We start from the raw sequence: 17,415 nt of genomic DNA, 5'->3' as shown, positions 1-17,415 counted from the left end.
CAATGCTGGAAGATTTCCAGATTCAGAACTCGTGGTCTTTCATCGTTATCCTTAAACCCGTCTGGACAGAGATTAGCTAGGATGATGCTTCTGGAATGCTATTAATGCTGTGCAGTGTTCCATAGAAAATAATTAATAAAACGTTGGATAGGGAAGGCTGGATGGTTGTTTGCAAAATAGCTACTTGTACAGTGGTAGGCTGGGAAGATACGTGGTAACTGGTGTAAGAGAAGATTTATGGCAGAACTACTGGGTCTTTGCTTGGTTGGGTTTCAAGTGACTTTTTCCTCCACATCACACTCCGCAGATTTGGAGAGGATCCCGTGATCATGCAGCTGTCGCACCACGAGAGAAGGGTTGCAGTCTTGAAGGATTCTCCCCTTTGGTTAGAGCCCTTTTCTCAGAATAGCTCTAACCCTGCTGTCCTAGCAGATAGCCTGTCACCCAGGCCGTTCTAGATCAACGCTTCCCAACCTGTTCGCCCCCCAGGCTGGATCAGTGGTGCCAGGTTCATCCACTGGCCCGATCCAGTCTGTGTGTGTGATCCAGCGCATAGGCCCTGGGATGGATCCAGCTGCATAGAGCTTGGAAATTTGGCATTGGTGTGGTGGCAGTGTTAATTGCCACCGCTCTCGCTGCCACATTTCTGGACCCATATAGGCCAGATGACATGACTCCATGGGTCAGAGCTCTACAGGTCTGCAGGCTGGGGATTGAGCGCCCCTGTTCTAGATCATATGATGCCTCTTCTTGCACGGTCACGGGATCATCATTACATCTACAAGTTGTCACATCTCAATCAAGCCTTTCTGGGGCCTGACAGGTTTGAGATGTGCATTGAGTGTAAAAGCATCCTCGAGGCTTGGTATTTCCCCAAGAGTAGGGAGATGCCGTGCTGTGACCTATGGTTATAATTCAACATTTTGTGTTCTGTCCTGGATACAGAGTGCACTGGTGCTCATTAGTTCATCACTGTAATCCCAAGTGATGTATGGCCAGGGGAGGATGAGCATCCTTGTTGTCTCATTTGATGGGTTCAATCAAAGTAAAAATGGGCAAGTGTTTGACCAGCTCTGTGGTCTTGGGAAGCAGTTCTTTATAGATGTGCAAGGTGCAAGTGCTTTAATTCTGTTTTAGCAGTGAGATGTTTTGTGTAAAGTTTGGGATTAAAAAACACATCATTTTTGTATCCTAAAATAAAATGATAAATGAAAGCTTAAAGTAAGGGGACCCTGTACGCTGTTGGCTCCGGCACGGTTACAGAGTGCCACTAATCATTTGACTGTTTAAACAAGTTGGGTGCTATTGGCCATTTCGTTGTTAGTCGCAGCTAAAGAGAAGATTATTAATAAAATACGATAAGTAGAAGAATTGGATTAGAAGACAGTTGGCCTGCTTGGCAACGCAGAAATAAGGTGAAGCTTGCTCTCAAGGAGGCATTAGAAAGCCCTCACCAGGGAGTCAGACTTTCAGGCTGTGCATTGACTTTTTGTTCAGCTGTGGCAGGGATATATACCAGCCCTCAGACACTCAGCTCAGGGTTTTTGAGAGGGGGGTGGGTTCAATAAAAGGGAGTGTGGACACAGTTGTGCAAGCCTGAAAGAGAAGGGCGATCTGGGGGCAATCCACATCTACAAGCACAAAGAATTGGAGTGTCTCATTTCTTTCCTCTATCGTTTTTCCTTTCAACTTGAAGGAGGTAGCCTTTGCTGCTCCCATCTTGAGACCAGAGGCAGCCAAAGTGTGAACTTCCCACTTCTGTCCGGCTTTGCGTGTGCGCTGGCCAGGCCTGCTAGGGAAGGTAGGCTGCTGCTCTGCTGGGGAAAGCCAGATTGTGCTGCTTATGTACATAGGGCGCTGTGGATGTCAAACTGGTCGCACCACCTGATCTCCAGAGGTAATTGGAGACAAGAGTTTCCAACATCCATCTTGGGGCACTGCGGCTTTCGTTAAAAGGGAAACTCAGATTCTTAAGGATTCAACCAGGAAAAACCTAGAGGGACACAGCTGTCCATGTGCTGACTCAATGGATTTGTGGAACAAAAAAGCCCTGCCTTTGTATTTAAACAGCTGCCTCCCATCTTTCATGTAGGCTTAGCAGATATATTCAGTCCATTGATCTGCAGTGCCGTCGGCGCACATCAAGTGAGCACCATTTGTGACTGTCAGGAATTATTTCTGCAGAGAATGGAAAGACGTCTACCTCTGGGAGATCAGGTTGCTCCAGGTGGTGGGTCAGCCTCCTGTTGGGCAGGGTTACTGTCAAGAGGTGAAAGGGTTAGCAAAGCCGCATTGGATCTACTTCCATTTCTATATTGACCTCAAAAAGGTAGCATTTGTATATGACATGCTCTTTTATTGCATAGTCTGTGGGTTGAAGAAAAGCTGTGCACTTCCGTGGTGCATCAGTTATCCAAACGTAATGCAAACGATGCTTGGGAAGTACGCGATCCCGTTCGTGCATTGTAACAGCACAGCGATGGGCTAGCTCCCGTTGTTTCACGGCTTTTAATAACAGCTCTGTGACAGCTGCTTCCCCTTCGCTGTTTCTGGCACAGTTAAAGTACAGGTAGTTCTGAACTAGATGGTGCGATGGAAAGACGCTGTACCGTTTATACCTTTAACCAGTGTTGTTCCAGCGTGAGCAAGGCGTTTGGGATGGCATTATGTAGTTAAGCAAACAGCACTCTTCTTTGGTACGGATGTAGGCAGAGTTACAGTCTCATGCCCCCTTTCCAGAGTCTCCAAGCACCTAGAAACAAACAGCTGTGAGAAGTCTTGCTCCGATTACCATGCACGCCTGTTCTCTCCTTTCAGACCTTATATATATGGTCCCACTGCGCAAGGGGAAAGGATGCAAATCCTGCAGAACTTCAAGCATAACCCAAAAATCAACACCATCTTTATTTCCAAGGTAAATGAAGGCATTCAGTGCGACACGGCATCACCTTGAAAGAGACCGTATTTTAAAGAAACAGTAAGTTACACGTGCCCTCTTATTTTTGACGCACTTTTTATTGCAGCTCACCAGGTTTGTTGTTCGTTAAGCCTTCGTTTGTTACTGTGGGAAAATAGCTTATTGCTCAGAGGCTGCTTCTGTATTGTAGGTAGGTGACACATCCTTTGACCTGCCAGAAGCCAATGTTCTGATTCAGATTTCGTCCCATGGGGGGTCTCGAAGACAGGAGGCTCAAAGATTGGGACGAGTGCTGAGAGCCAAAAAAGGTAAATGACGTTGTTCTTGGGCTCTGGGCCTTGGGGTCCAGGACGGCATATTAGGAACTCTTAATCGTTTAAACTGAACCCTGAAACGTCGGTGCCGCATACGGTTTCCCTCATGCCGTATGGCAAACTGCTGTTGTGTTGATGTTGGCCAAGTAAGGCCAGTGCCATGTGTGTAAGTCACAAGGCCTCCTAAATCTGCCGCACTGAGGAGCCATCTTGTCTTCCCTCCTGTCTGTGTTTCCCACTACGTACCCTCCTCTCATAGACTTCTTCTTTTTTCCTTTACCATGACCAAGAAGTGTCTTCCCCTCTTCATATTTTTGTTCCACTTCCCTTCTTTTCTCTCCTTCAGCCCTATTTCGGTGTCCCTGCTGGATTGCCATCACCCCACGGCCCTGCTTTGCCCTTTCTCCTGCTTCTTTTGTCTTTCCTTCAAAAGCATATTAAGGTTAATGCGTTCAAGGATGGCCCTGCCCATTGTGGGCGCGGGTCCAGGTCCAGAGTATTGATGCCACAGTCCCAGACACGTGATGGTCGCATTCGGTTGCAGGAAGATCTCTGTTAAAGGGCCGGTTCTTTGTTTGTTTGTTTCCTCTGGCACCTTGCGGTGCAGTGGGGACCTATGAACTGTCCTCTCCCTGTTTCTCCCGTGTAGCTCCCTGGCATCGGTTTAGATTGTAAGCTGTTCGGAGCAGGGACTGCCGTTCTTTATACAGCACCTAGTACAGGGTGACCCCCTCAGTCTCAATGGTGATAAATGGAGAGCCCAACTCCTCCCCCTCTGCATGTCAGCGGCTATGGCGTGTATAATATAGCTTAAAATACATTTAGCAATCCGGTGTCTGGTACCTTACACTTTTCCCCACATAGAGCCATTGCTAGTGAGTTACTTGAATGATCTACATTGGGGTTGGTCACCTTCGGGAGATGAGAAAGTGGGTTTTTTGCAGTGCCTAAAGGCGAGGTGTCCACCGTGACAAACTCCTGTCAGACATAGCCAGCCAGCGATCTTGTTGGTAACTTCTGCAGAGGCCAAAGATTTGCCTAGATGTGGAGCTGGGATTATATAGCACTCGTAGGCTGCACTCACAGCAGAGGGGAGAGGCTGGTGCTGTGGGAAATGGGCCGGCACCACCACAACTTGAGAAAATGAATCTGTGTTTCCTAGATACGCTCCTTTAATGCCGAGTGAGACCACGTGTAGGATACTGCTCCCTCTTCCCAGCGGCCCCTTTAATAAAACCCTTCCTTTGCTTTCCTTGCCTCTTGGCTTAAGGGCTTTCCCACCTATGTGCCTCCACATGTGGGGATGGGGACTCCGTTGTTCCTTTTACCTCCTCCTCGGAGCGTGTTGTAATGGTCTCGTTATCTTGATGTGCCTCTGGCTTCTTATCGCTGTGTTCAGATGGTGGAGGACTTGGTGGCTGGAAGCTAGTGCAGTCTTTGGTACTGAACTGGCCCCTGAGCATTTGGTTTCAGACGGAGCCAGCAGGAGGGCCTGCTGCCTGAGCCACTAGGCCCCGTATCACTGGTGGCAGGAGGCAGAAACTCCTGAACCAGAACTTGGTTTTCCAAATCTCCTCCTTTCTTCTCAGGAGGTGAAGGAGTGACTCGTACCTACCACCAGCATGGCTTTCAGCTTGAAAAATGGGATAAGCTTGTTTGCGAGGCTTATAAGAATACGTTGTCAAATTGATTTTGTAACGGCATAATCCTGATGTTTGAAACTGTCATTCTTTGAGCTCTGGATTTGGAGCTTAGAAACTTCTGAATGGCAAATCTCTAAGTAATTCAGTGCTTAACATTTATAATCGCCTGAAACATCAAACTTAATTTTGGGTATTAACATTGTTTTCTGTTGTGAAAGACCATTCTCTTTTCATACATATGTGAGGTAAAAAAAAAAAAAAAAAAAGTCTACAATTTTGGCTGCAGTGGAGGAATACCATTTTCCTAACTAATTAGAAGGCATCTAATCGGTGATGGGTTTAGGTGATCCCTGAGTCTTAAATGCCAGCTCCACCCATCTTGCCTTTGCAGCTCACCATAGTTTAAATTGCATACCACAAGGTAGGAGGTGCATTCATGCTTGTGTTAAAGCTGTACGTTGCTGCTCTTGAAGAAGCGAGCAAAAGTTTCTTCTCCCTCACAGAAGACCTGGATGGAGGACTTGACGATATGGTTAATCCCCACAGTTGCTGTCCAGCTTGAGTAACGTGGTAAAGGATTTCACGTTACTTTGCAGACAGAGATTGTTTTTGCTTTCTTGGGATTCCTGCTGGTGTCTCGCATGGAGGTTGTTGAGGGAGGGGCGCAGGGCTTTCTCTGCTTCAGGCTGAGACTTGAAGGCCAGCCACGGGGGTATGTCCATCCTTGGTTGGAATTGGGATTTCCCTATGGGGTCAGTCATTCTTAAACTGTGGTGAGGCACGAGTTCAAGACACCAGCTCAAAGTACCGGCAGCCTGGGGAGGGCCACGGTGAAGGCTGCCTCGAGGCAGCTCTGACCGTTCTTGATTATTGAGTTTTCCTTGGACCGTGCTGTGCTATTGCCTGGAGCAGAAAGGACACAGGTAGAACTAGTCGGTGATTTCTTAGCCATGGACGAAGACTCGGCACGTGCCGCTTCTCAAGGCTCTAGGGTGCTTTTGATAAGCCTTGACTTGCTTGTAGATCTTGAACGCTTCTCCCGTTGTCTGAAGAGAACCTGAGAAGTGGATGGAGGCCAGCGACCTTTGCTCCAAGGGTCTCTCCGTAGGGTACCATTGTTCCTACATGAGCTTGGGGTTTGGATGAATGTTTAACTGGCTGTGACGTGATGCCAACACTGCAATAGATAGGGAAAGCAACCAGAAGAATTTCTGGCATCTCTCGGGGGAGTGCATGAGGGGGCACCTTGGGCTGCTTCTAGATGGCCAAGCATCAGCTGTAGTGATGAGTCTTTCTTTCACTTTCCCCCTCGCGTGAGAAACATGATCTTTTTTGCCCAAGGTTGACTTGCAAAGTTATTTCTGCCTTTTTCACCTCACAACTAGGGACTGATGTAATGCACGGGGGGCAGTGGGAGGAAACATCTTTTGGGCCATTGAGAAGCTGGAGCAAGAGCTGAATGCCAAGGTCTTTCGGGGGAGTCGAATTGCACATTGGGAGCACGTCAGATCAGTGTCCTGGGATTAGCCTGGCTTGCAGTGAGCTTCCAGGAGCAAGTCAAGGCGCTGGTTTTAGCTTGTAAAGCCCAAAGTCATTTGGGACTGAGGTTTCCAAAGGAAGCATTTTTCTCTGTGCCTGTCTGCTGAGGTCTGGTCCGTGGAGACGTTTGAGCTGGAGCCCTCCTGAAATAAGTGAGGGAGCTGCTGGCAAGGCATTTATTTCCTGGGAGGACCCTTGTCGCACTGAATTCCCCACCCTGCTCTGCACAGCCTGGTTTTCTTGCTTTTTCTGGAACAGCAGCAAAGCTTCTTCCCCCCCAACTTTGCCCACTGGGGAGAAATATTTCTTTATGTCAGCATGTAGCACGTGGGTTGGTTGCTGATATTGTATTGAAATTATGTATTTATTACTAATAAAGGATGCCACATCTATCAGTGAAGATTGGTGTAGGAGTAAATGCAGTTTGATTTAATGGACTACAGTTATCTGTATGTAAAGAATTGGAGGGAACTTGAGGTTTTTCTTTATCAGTTGAACCCCAGATCCTAGCATAAAAATGATATTGTAGTGTTACCCTAAATGCTTCTCTCTTTAAACGGCAGCGCTTTTAAAAGCACCCACGCTACTTTTGAAAATTAAACGTGGTTTCCTAGATCTTGCTGGTCGGTTTGAGAGAGCACATGCAAAGTGCCTCGTGTCCAGGAAGACGCTGTGTGGAACCCTGCTTCTCTTTAAGACGAGCAGATTCAGTCCTTGGTGAATGTGCAGTTTGTGGTTCCCGTAGCATAGGGTTCGTGCAAAGCAGTATGGGCTTGAAAGTCCACCTGGAAGGCATGTGCCCTTGTCACTGGTAGGTGAAACTTTGGGTGGTACCAGATTCTGGAGACGCTGCTTTATTCCCTTTGCTCCACGAAGCCTGTTGCCCATGTACAGATACGTATAGCCTACATGATTCTGCATTTTCAGTAGCCGTGCTTCTGTGCCACATCTGAGCAGATGTCTCCTGTTCAGTTAGTAAGGCCCCCCCCCCCCACACACACACACACACACACTACAGCTGTTGCACAGTTAAGACCAGCTACATGTGCAGGGTACCCATCATGCCATAAAAGGGTCCAACCAGCTATAAAGTTAGACCTCCAGAATATGTGCTAACTTTATAGCTGGTTGCTATCCGGCTTTAATTTGCATGTTTATTTAACGTGCTTCTTGCCGGTGCTGGTAGAGGCTGGATCAGGCTCCCGCTGTACTGGCAGCAAGGAGCGGTGGAATCTAACATGTGGCCCCACAGTCGTGCTTCTTGCCACGTGCGTGTGGCGTGGTAGGAGGCCTGATTGTGTAGATCACAGATTAGATCCAATCATGCCTTGACCTGCAAGTGCAGAGAGGCCCTAAGACTCTTCTCTGTATTGGCTCGATTGTGTTCTGCCAGCACCCATGCATTGTTCATCTCATTTTGTTTTTACCCTGTTTGGTACATGTAATACTGCAACGAGCTGCGCACATAACACCCGTGCAGCGGAGTTAGATCCTGCAGAGCATCTCCCGTTGGCTGCTGCCATTGCAGATACCAGCAGCAGGCAGTAAGACTTTCCGTGCACGTGTGTCGGCACTTAACGACTTCTCACATTACCTTCAGGCATACGCGCCGCTGATCTTTAAAGCGTGTTCAGAAAAGTGATTCTGTTAAAATGAGAGCCATACACCTGCTCTGGGTGCAGTCTTTTTTTATCCTTGGTTCAGTGTCCTAATCTCAAGCCAACTAATCATCCGCTGTCTCTTGTCTCCTAGGGACCGTGGCAGAGGAATACAATGCCTTCTTTTATTCTCTGGTATCGCAAGACACTCAGGAAATGGCCTATTCAACCAAACGGCAAAGGTTTCTGGTGGATCAAGGGTACAGTTTCAAGGTAATGTTCACCTCTAAGAGGAGCACAGCTAACGTGTGTGGTGGTCAGATCATTGAGCTGGGAGCTTGGACAGATGAAATACTTTTTGAAAATAGTCAAGTGTGCAATTAGTTGTCAATTGGCACTTGGCAACAGCAGCTGTTGCTGTAACAACACTGTATTTCACTGATCTAGAGGATGGGTTGAAGCAGTATTTTACAGCCTTTGTGGACGCAGCATTTTGACTGCCAGCAGCTGGGGAGAGGGGCAGAGGAAGTACAATTACATGGAAGTGGCCGTGACCTGGCCATAGGTGTCTTGAAAGCGGGTGTCTGCAAACAGCAGTGAGCCAAGTGGAAGAATAGAGACTCAAGTAAAACGCTTTGCTTGGTGTCCTCAGTGGGTCGTCCTCCTCGTTGCTGGGTGTGACAGGGTGTGTATCGGTGTCCTGCGAATGCTTTACTGTGGCAGTGCTCAACCTTTTGTCCCTACAAGCTGAGCAAGTGCTGTGGGGCTGGTTTGTTGGTCTGCTCGAGCTCCGCGCTGCCTCCACTAGGCCCCTTGTGCAGAGCTGGCAGTGGAAATTTGGCAAATATACATTCTGACTCCCTATAAGACTAGTCAGAAGCATCGCCGTTGCTACCCAGAGCCGGCTGGTTTATATCAGTGTTCAAGTATTTGTTCACATTCATGCTGTGGTAGGCGTGCATAACGGTTGAGTAGTGGATGTGTCAGACATGGCAGCTTACATCCATAGCCACTGTGGTTGTTTCCAGTAGCTTCATGCTTCTTGTCTTCGTAGGAGGTGCACAGGACAATAGAAGTGTGGCCTTGTAGGGGTGCAGATTTCTTTATTTAGTACTGTGATTCTCAACCAGGGTGCCATGGCAGTGTTAGCGCTCTTAGGTGTGGATACACGGTTCACAGGATAAGCCCCAAGATTTCAAATAGAAATCCAGAGTTTGGTCTTCCTGAGGTCTTACAACAGAAAATCTGCTCTGTTACTTTTCTGTAGTCAAAAAAAGAGTGAAAACTAAGAGCTGGCACTTTCCAAGGGGGGCTCGTGTCTGGCCAGGAGTGCCTCGAGTCCAAACAAGGTTGAGAACCACGGACTTGGCACTTGTGATGATGGCAGCTCTCAGAGCAGCACTTCCTTTGTGGGGCATTAACATCTGTGCCCCAAAGACAAGCAAGGCAGAAGATATCAAGCTACTCTCAGCAGCAGCCTTCTCAGAGTAGCCTCCCTGCTTCACCTAGGAGCCATAGAGCAGGTGCTGCCAGAGGCCAGGAGAAGAGGCTTCAACTCCTGTTCTCTCCCTCCCGCTCCCGATATTCCAGAGAAAGAGGGGTGGGTCCTCAGCCTATCCTGGACCTGTGAAGACTGAACAAATCCATACGCCTCCTCGGATTTTGGACAGAAATACTAGTGCCCATCATTCCTTCTCTCCAGCTCACTTGGTTTGCAGCCCCCTCCATGGTTCATACCTCCACGCTGTTCTTTTTGGCCCCTGGACGGTTTGAGATTTACAGTGCAGCCAAGGCCAGTGGTTGTTGCTCCTGTTTAGTCACCCCACAGCGCTGAGAGTCTTCCCCGAATACCTCACCGTTGTCACACCACACCCAACGAGACAAGGCTTTCGTATCTACTTCTGTCTAGACTAGTGATTCTCAACCAGGGTGCCACAGCACACTGGGGTGCTGCCAGATCCTTTGAAGGGTGCCACGAGGTGTAAGATAAGTGAGGTGTGAAGAGATTCACAGATACTCAGAGTTGTCCCTGCCTAGCTCATTCCCTGCCCGTCTGCAAGGAGACAAGCACTGTAATTTATAAATTCGTTTTTGAAATTGTGTGCCACTCAACTCACAGAAGTTGTAGAAGGTGCCTCAAGTCCAGTGAGGGGTTTCTTGAGTACAAAAAGGTTGAGAAGCCATTGGTTTAGACAAATAACAGAACATTAGGGCTGGAAGGGACCTCAAGAGGTCACATCTAGTCCAACCCTCTGCTCCAAACAGGACCAGCCCCAACTACATCATCCCAGCCAGGGCTTTGTCTAGCCAGGTCTTAAACACCTCCAGGGATGGAGACTGCACCACCTCTCTGGGTGACCTGTTCCAGTGCTTCACCACCCTCCTCGTGAGAGAGTGTTTCCTAATATCCAACCTCAACTTTCCTTGCTGCATCCTGAGCCCATTGCTCCTTGTCCTGTCGTCTGCCCCCACAGAGACCAGTCCAGCTCCATCCTCTTTGCAGCCCCCTGCAGGGAGGTGAAGGTTGCTATTCAATCCCCCTCGGTTTTCTCTTCTGCAGACTAAATCAGCCCAGTTCCCTCAGCCCCTACTCACCAGTCCTGTGCCCCAGACCCTGAACCATTTCTGTTGCCCTCCATTGGACTCTCTCCAATTTTTCCACATCCTTTCTGTAGTGGACAGCCCAAAACTGGACTGAAATACTGCTGCAAGACAGGCTCGGTCAAGAAGTCACCCCAATCTGAACCTCTTACTGCTCCTATTGGATAACTGGGCCTAATGGTCTCAATCCAGAGGACAGTAGTGGCCAGAAGATCCCTAAACTCCGGATCAGCAAAATTATATTTCCCCAGCTTGAATCTTGCTTCATTGACTTAGTCACTGATGTTGGTGCTGTTATCCGGAATCAGACCTGTCCCATATTTATAAATCACATTGTCGTGTGCCCACAACACCACTAGGTAGACTTTTTAGGTTCATTATGAAGCTGGCTAACAAGACTGTATCACCCTGTGAGACATCAGATGACCAGGCACAGGAACCACCTGTTCCAGCTCTGTCCTGTCATTGCTGAATTGGTGATCGGACCCCCCGAACAGATCCCAGGTACAGATGGCTCCAAGAGGATATTGTGTCATGGACAACAACTTGACAATTAAAGGATCAGACTAGCTTGCACTGTCTTCCTACCTGTTGTGAGAATCTGCTTGGTAAAATTCTTCCATGACACCGGACCCCGCCACAAGTATTGCTGCTCGTTTATTATCACCCTGGGTTGCTTGAGGCAGTCCATCCATGGGCATGGTATCAGCTGCACGGGACAGCACCAGTGACGTTCCTCTCCCAGGAGACTGCGATGATTTGGCAAGTGAGGAAAGAGTTCTTCTGTGATCAGTATTTTCTCCTTGGGGAAAATCCCGTTATTATAGGCTGCTTGGCACCAAAGATAAGTGCCCAGGCCTTGTTCTAGAAGAGGCCTGAGCTCAGGATCCTTAGCTTGTACTGATCTGTCTGCATTTCCACTGACCCCTGCCTCCCCTCCCAGGGTAATGTGCACCCACGTTGATCCTGATAGCTCCGTAGCGGCAGAGAGAATTCTGGCTGAGCGTCGTCAGAGGGAGCCGTGTTTGTCTGAAGCCGGGTGGAAGGCAGGGTAGAGATGCACCTTATAGACTAACTAAATACGTTTGAGATGGCCGTCTTGACTGTCTTTACATCAGCCACAAGGCTCAGTGAACTCCTGGTTCTCGCGGCACACCCTCCTGGTGCATCGCATTGCAGAGAGAGGTGCTCACACTGATACGGTGGTATTCCTTGATAAGGCAAACAGGTTGATCACTTGATGGTTTGGAGAAGAGCCATGAGAATAATTAAAGGATTGGAAAACATGCCTCATACTGTGAGAGACTGTAGGGGACAGTTCAGTCCATTGATCGGTCAGTTCAGCCGTCAGTCACTCAATATCTTTTCTGAAGCACAGACATCTGAACTGGACATGATACTCCACACCGGTGCCAAATGGAGGTTACTATTTCAAATCTCACATCCCAAAATTGCATTAAACCTCTTGGGCACAGCAACACTCAGAGCTCCCATTCAACTGATTAACTACCTTGACTTCTACGCACTGAAAAAACACCTTGTTTGCTTGCAGCCAGTTTGCCAGCTGATCCGGATCAGTTGTGGCAGTGACCTGTCTTCTTCTTTACCACTTACCTGGTTATCTGCAACTGTTATCAGTAATGACTTTTGTTCAAACGTTCAAAAGAGACACCACCAGAAACACGCTTGCTGGACAATGGTTCTTCATTTACACTTTGAAATGTATTGACCAGTTTTTAATCTGTTAACCTGCGCTGTGGTTTGGTTTTGTATCACTTTGCTTCTGATTCAGCTCTTCTAAAGAGGAGGATTTGAGGTGAGAGTGGCAGTTTAGCATCTGCATCTGTTCTAACTAAATACTAAAATGCCTGGAAAAAGACTCGATTGTGCTCGATTATATTCACGTGCTGGGCGGTAAATGTATAGAGACAAAAGAATGGGAGTGACCATTAGGGTCTTAAAAGCATCGTCCTGTGTATAAAGTGAATCAAGATCCTTAGAACTTAATTAAGTGGTTTGCTTTTACTATTCCTAATCAAGGTGGGAGGGTGTATGTTGAAATTCTCACTACAATGACACGTTGGGTCACATCCCAGGAAAATAGGAAATAATGATGAAAACTAACAGAATGGGGATAAACGGATAACTCCAAAGGATGAAAGCATGATCTGAAACTCCGCTGGCGTGAATGTGCAACTGGGGTAAATGACACATATCTGGTCATACTGGCACATAAAGCATTGGGCCAAATGACAGGGTTCCTTGGGTGAATCTGATATCTTTTATTAGACCAACCTAAATAGTTGGAAAATAATTATTAAGCAAGCTTGCGAGTTCAAAAACCCTTCATCAGGCTAAGGAAGTTTCAGCAGTTGGTATGTGCTCTTCCTGGATGGAGTTGGTCTAATAAAAGATATCAGATTCACCCAAGGAACCCTATCTGCCTATGTCCTTAGACCAACACGGCTACAACCTATACCCTTGGGCCAAATGAGGCATTCTCTCAATCCTTAGCTATTGGCTTATGCTTCTACCTCTTGCCTTGGTAAGACTTTACTTTAGCATGAATGTGGCAGATCAGATGGACTATATCATACATTTTGTATGACCTGTATTTCTACCAGCAGTAAATCAATGCTGTTAGGACTGCTGGTATGCTATCAATGCTCACACAGAAGCACGACTGATATTCTTTGGCTTAGAGTATACCTTTTTTTTTTTTTTTTAATTAAAACAGAAAGGGAGAAATTGCATCCTCTGCTTCATTCTGTCCTTCAGGTGATCACGAAGCTTGCGGGCATGGAAGAAGAAGACCTTGCATTTTCATCCAAAGAAGAGCAGCAGCAGCTTCTCCAGAAGGTCCTGCAAGCATCTGACCTGGATGCTGAGGAAGAGGTGGTAGCTGGGGAGTACGGCTCCAAGTCATCTCAGGTAAGCAGAAAGGTTGTCGTGTCCCTACACCGGTGACAACAGACACCACCGTGTCAGGCTGCCCCTCTCATCTTAATTCTGCATCGCAGCAGTGCCACAGTTCCCTGCCAGTTGCACAGGCAGATTGTTGGAAACACTCCTTTACTTCCATCTAATTTTCATGGATAGCAGGGTCCTAACTCTGCTAGCTGTAAGGCACTGTAGAGAAATGAGACGCATGAGGAAATTCAAACTTTGTTATTTCTGCATGCTTGAAGACAGATGGCAGATATGGATTTTGCTGGGTGTTAAATTCTCACCAAAGCAAATAGTTTTATAACGTGCACTTTCTATCCAAGTGCATTGATGTTCTTGGATATCATCACGTTGAAAATGTTGGACTTCAGAGGGCCAATTATCTATGATGATCAAGAGAACCACCTCCATATGTTCTTGAGGAGAAGTTTCAGGATTTTTTTTAACATGGAATATAAAATAATTTGCCCCAAATAGCAAATTGAAAAGCATTGCTAAGTCCCGAGTTAAAAGGACGCCACGTTTGTAATTAAAGATTGATTGAACGACGATGTGCTGGAATGCCCTATGAATTCTGAATCTGTTGAGAGGTCTTCAGATCCATCATTTTTGTTATACTTAAGCAAGTAGAGGCGTATATGTGATGCGTGTGTAAAGAGTTTCTGTACTTGAGGGGTGCCGTGGTATAGCAGTGAAGACGGGATTAGCTTGAGTTATACCAGTAATCAAGATACTTGTGTGTGTCCAGAGCCTTGGGATTAAAATCGGTGCTGTCCCCATGCATCTAGCTACTCCATCATCTGGGGGCAGTAGGTTATGGGGGTGATGCATATCATTACTCAGGAATAGTGATTTTTTTTTCCTCCCCTTTCTTGTAGGTGTCCCGGCGTGCAGGCACAATGAGTTCCATGTCTGGAGCAGACGACACGGTTTATATGGAATACCACACCTCACGGAGCAAGGCAGCCTCCAATAAGCATATCCACCCACTTTTCAAACGTTTCAGGAAGTGATGTGAAATACAGAAGCATTTAGTTAAACCACAGAGCTATTTTGTATCCATATCTAGAAATATGGAGTTTAAATAGTTTTAGGTCATTAAAGGACTCTTTTCATGTGCAGCTGTGTAGATATGTGTATAGTTAGCAAGCCGTCCGTGCTAATGGGTGAGGCCGAAAGGATGAAAGGATTAATTCTGACCACAGCAAAAGATGTGAAGGGACTGAATCCTGGCTATGCCTGTCTGGTATTTCTAGGGTGATAAATGAAACTTCTATTTTTATCAGTTGAATTTAGAGAACACTTAAGCAAGTTCTGCAAAATGGATCTCTTTTGTATATGACGTTTGTATCAGTGTTTGAAATTTTATTTGTCGCCTTGCTATGCTTGTTCAGCTAGAATATTAAAGTTTAAAATGCCTAAATAAAAATCATTCCCTGAAGTGGAAGTTCTGACAAAAGCATTTTATATATCGTATTTTGGCATAGGGAACAGAATAATTTTACACTTGTAACTTAACCTAGCTTCTATGAGTTATGAATTGGTAGGGAATGCCCTAATCAGCAATTCAAGAGAATCTGAAGAGGGCTTCTTCACTGGAATAAATGTGAGAAAGTGTTTTTAAAAAGTTAATCCACGATCTGTTCAGCATGTTGGATTTTTTTGGTGTTATTACGAATGATGAGACAGGGTTGAAATAAAAGATGTTCCCTTAAAATGTGTTTCATTGTATTGATGGTGCAAGAAAACCGTAGTAACCTTCTGTTTGGTGTTGGTAAGTTATGCTAAAGCATTAGTACTGCAGCAAAACTTACCATTTGAACATTAGCTGAGTTGAGTGCCCTGCCTTTAAATGCAGATATACTTGATTACCAGCACCACTGTCAAATAGATCTGCTTTTATTATTTAATATCTTCGTTAATCATTTGGACAGGTGGTGCCCAACTGTCTGGCCCTGTGGGCTGGATGAGTAGCACTGGGTCAGTCCACAGGCAGGATCCCACGTAGGGACAGCCTGCGTGCCAAGATTTGGCTGCGGAGTGACCCCGCAGCAGCATAACAGGGCCACGTTATCCAACCTGCAGGAGACTCACCCCAGGTCCAGACATTTGGTGGTGAGGAAGTGGTGGCAGTATTAATTGCTGCTTCCCTGCTGCCAATGTGCTGGACCTCAGGGGGGCCCCATGGGCCAAATGACACAGCTCTGCAGGCCAGCCATGACCACCACTGATTTGGATGATGGGATTGAGTGAACACGTAGTAGATTTGCAGATGACACATTTGGGTGGAGTTGCAGACACTGGATGGCAGGGCCAGGGTCATAGTTTCATATTTTATAGGGTCGGAAGGGACCTGAACAGATCATCAAGTCCGACCCCCTGCCCTGGGCAGGAACGAGTGCTGGGATCAAATCGCCCTAGCCAGTATCTATCCAGCCTCCTCTTGAAGACCCCCAAGGTAGGGGAGAGCACCACCTCCCTTGGGAGCCCATTCCAGAGCCTGGCAGCCCTGACCGTACAGTAATGTCTCCTGATATCAAGCCTGAACCTGCTCTCAATCAATTTGTGGCCGTTATTCCTAGTAACCCTGGGTGGTGCCAGGGGAACAGAGCCTCCCCCAGTTCCCACTGGTCCCCTCGGTGAGTTTATAGATGGTCACCAGGTCCCCCCTCAGCCTTCTCTTGTGGAGGCTGAACAGGTTCAGGTCCTGTAGCCTCTCCCTGTAGGGCCTGCCCTGCTGCCCCTGACCATGCAAGTGGCCCTCCTCTGAACCCTCTCCATGCTGGCCACATCCCTCCTGAAGTGCGGCGCCCAGAACTGGACGCAGTACTCCACCTGCGGCCTGACCAGTGCTGCATAGAGGGGGAGGATCACCTCCTTGGACCTGCTCAAGATGCATCTGTGGATGCACGACAAGGTGCGGTTAGCCTTCCTGACCGCTTCCTTGCATTGGCAGCCCATGTCCATCCTGGAGTCAACAATGATCCTTTTCAGACACTCCAAGATCCTTTTCAGACACTGTGCTGTTGAGAAGGGTGTTCCCCAGCCTATAGGTGTGTTGCTGGTTCATTCTCCCTAGATGCAGCACCTTGCACTTGTCTGTGTTGAACTCCATCCCGTAAAGTGGGAGGATCATCACACAAACGCCAGTGTCCTCGCTGACGCTAACACCATCAGTATGGAAGCGCTGATTATTCAACATCTGCTGCATTGGACAGGGCACTGTGTGCGCAGGCCTGATGTATATTTACCTCAACAGCTGCCCTACTCCCAACTCAGTCAAAGACAACAGACACGCAGGGGCCAGAGGAAATACTTCAAGGACACCCTAAAGGTGAACATTAAAAAGTGTGGCATTGGCGTCCCAAATTGGGAGAAACTAGCCCGGGACAGGGCTACATGGCAACACCTTTCCTACTTTAAGGAAAACTGTCTTCCCCCGAAGGCAGAAAAATGACAGAAAGGGAAGGAAAGGAAACAAGATTGAGAAATTTGTGGTTCAACCCTCCCTTTAACCTCAGCCATCCATGGACTCATCTGCAACCCTTTACTTGACCCGTGGGAGTGATCATTGTCAACCATGAGGGGTTGCTGCTGCTGATGGGCAGATTGGAAAAAGTCCAGCAGAGAACAAAAAAAATAACTAGAGGCCCGGGAAGCATGACTTATGAGGAAAGGCTAAAAGAACTAGGGTTATTTAGTCTGGAGAAGAGAAGACGGGGGATTTGATAACAGTCTTCAAATACCTGAGTGGAGATCGTAGAGAGGATGGAGATGCACTTTTCTCTCTGGCTGTAGGGGACAGGACTAGGAGCAATGGTTTCAAGCTGCAGCAAAGGAAATTAAGGTTGGTCATT

At 47.3% G+C, this 17,415-nt stretch overlaps 1 protein-coding gene across 2 annotated transcripts in view; it reads left to right on the top strand.

The window, feature by feature from the left end:
- Window positions 1–15,275, top strand: part of ERCC3 (ERCC excision repair 3, TFIIH core complex helicase subunit) — a 31,874-nt gene extending 16,599 nt beyond the window's left edge. For both annotated transcript variants that reach the window (XM_014599519.3, XM_059727503.1), the window contains exons 11-15: window positions 2,818–2,914; window positions 3,108–3,225; window positions 8,166–8,284; window positions 13,391–13,543; window positions 14,437–15,275. In XM_014599519.3, coding sequence (XP_014455005.1) covers window positions 2,818–2,914; window positions 3,108–3,225; window positions 8,166–8,284; window positions 13,391–13,543; window positions 14,437–14,571 — 622 coding nt within the window. In that variant the 3' untranslated portion in view covers window positions 14,572–15,275. The remainder of the gene's footprint in view (window positions 1–2,817; window positions 2,915–3,107; window positions 3,226–8,165; window positions 8,285–13,390; window positions 13,544–14,436) is intronic.
- The last annotated feature ends 2,140 nt before the right edge of the window (window positions 15,276–17,415 follow it).

The sequence above is a fragment of the Alligator mississippiensis genome, chromosome 4 (assembly GCF_030867095.1).
Source record: "Alligator mississippiensis isolate rAllMis1 chromosome 4, rAllMis1, whole genome shotgun sequence".
NCBI classification, from domain to species: Eukaryota; Metazoa; Chordata; order Crocodylia; family Alligatoridae; genus Alligator; species Alligator mississippiensis.
Note: the sequence above shows the minus strand (reverse complement) of the source record. Positions and strands in the feature narration are given on the sequence as shown.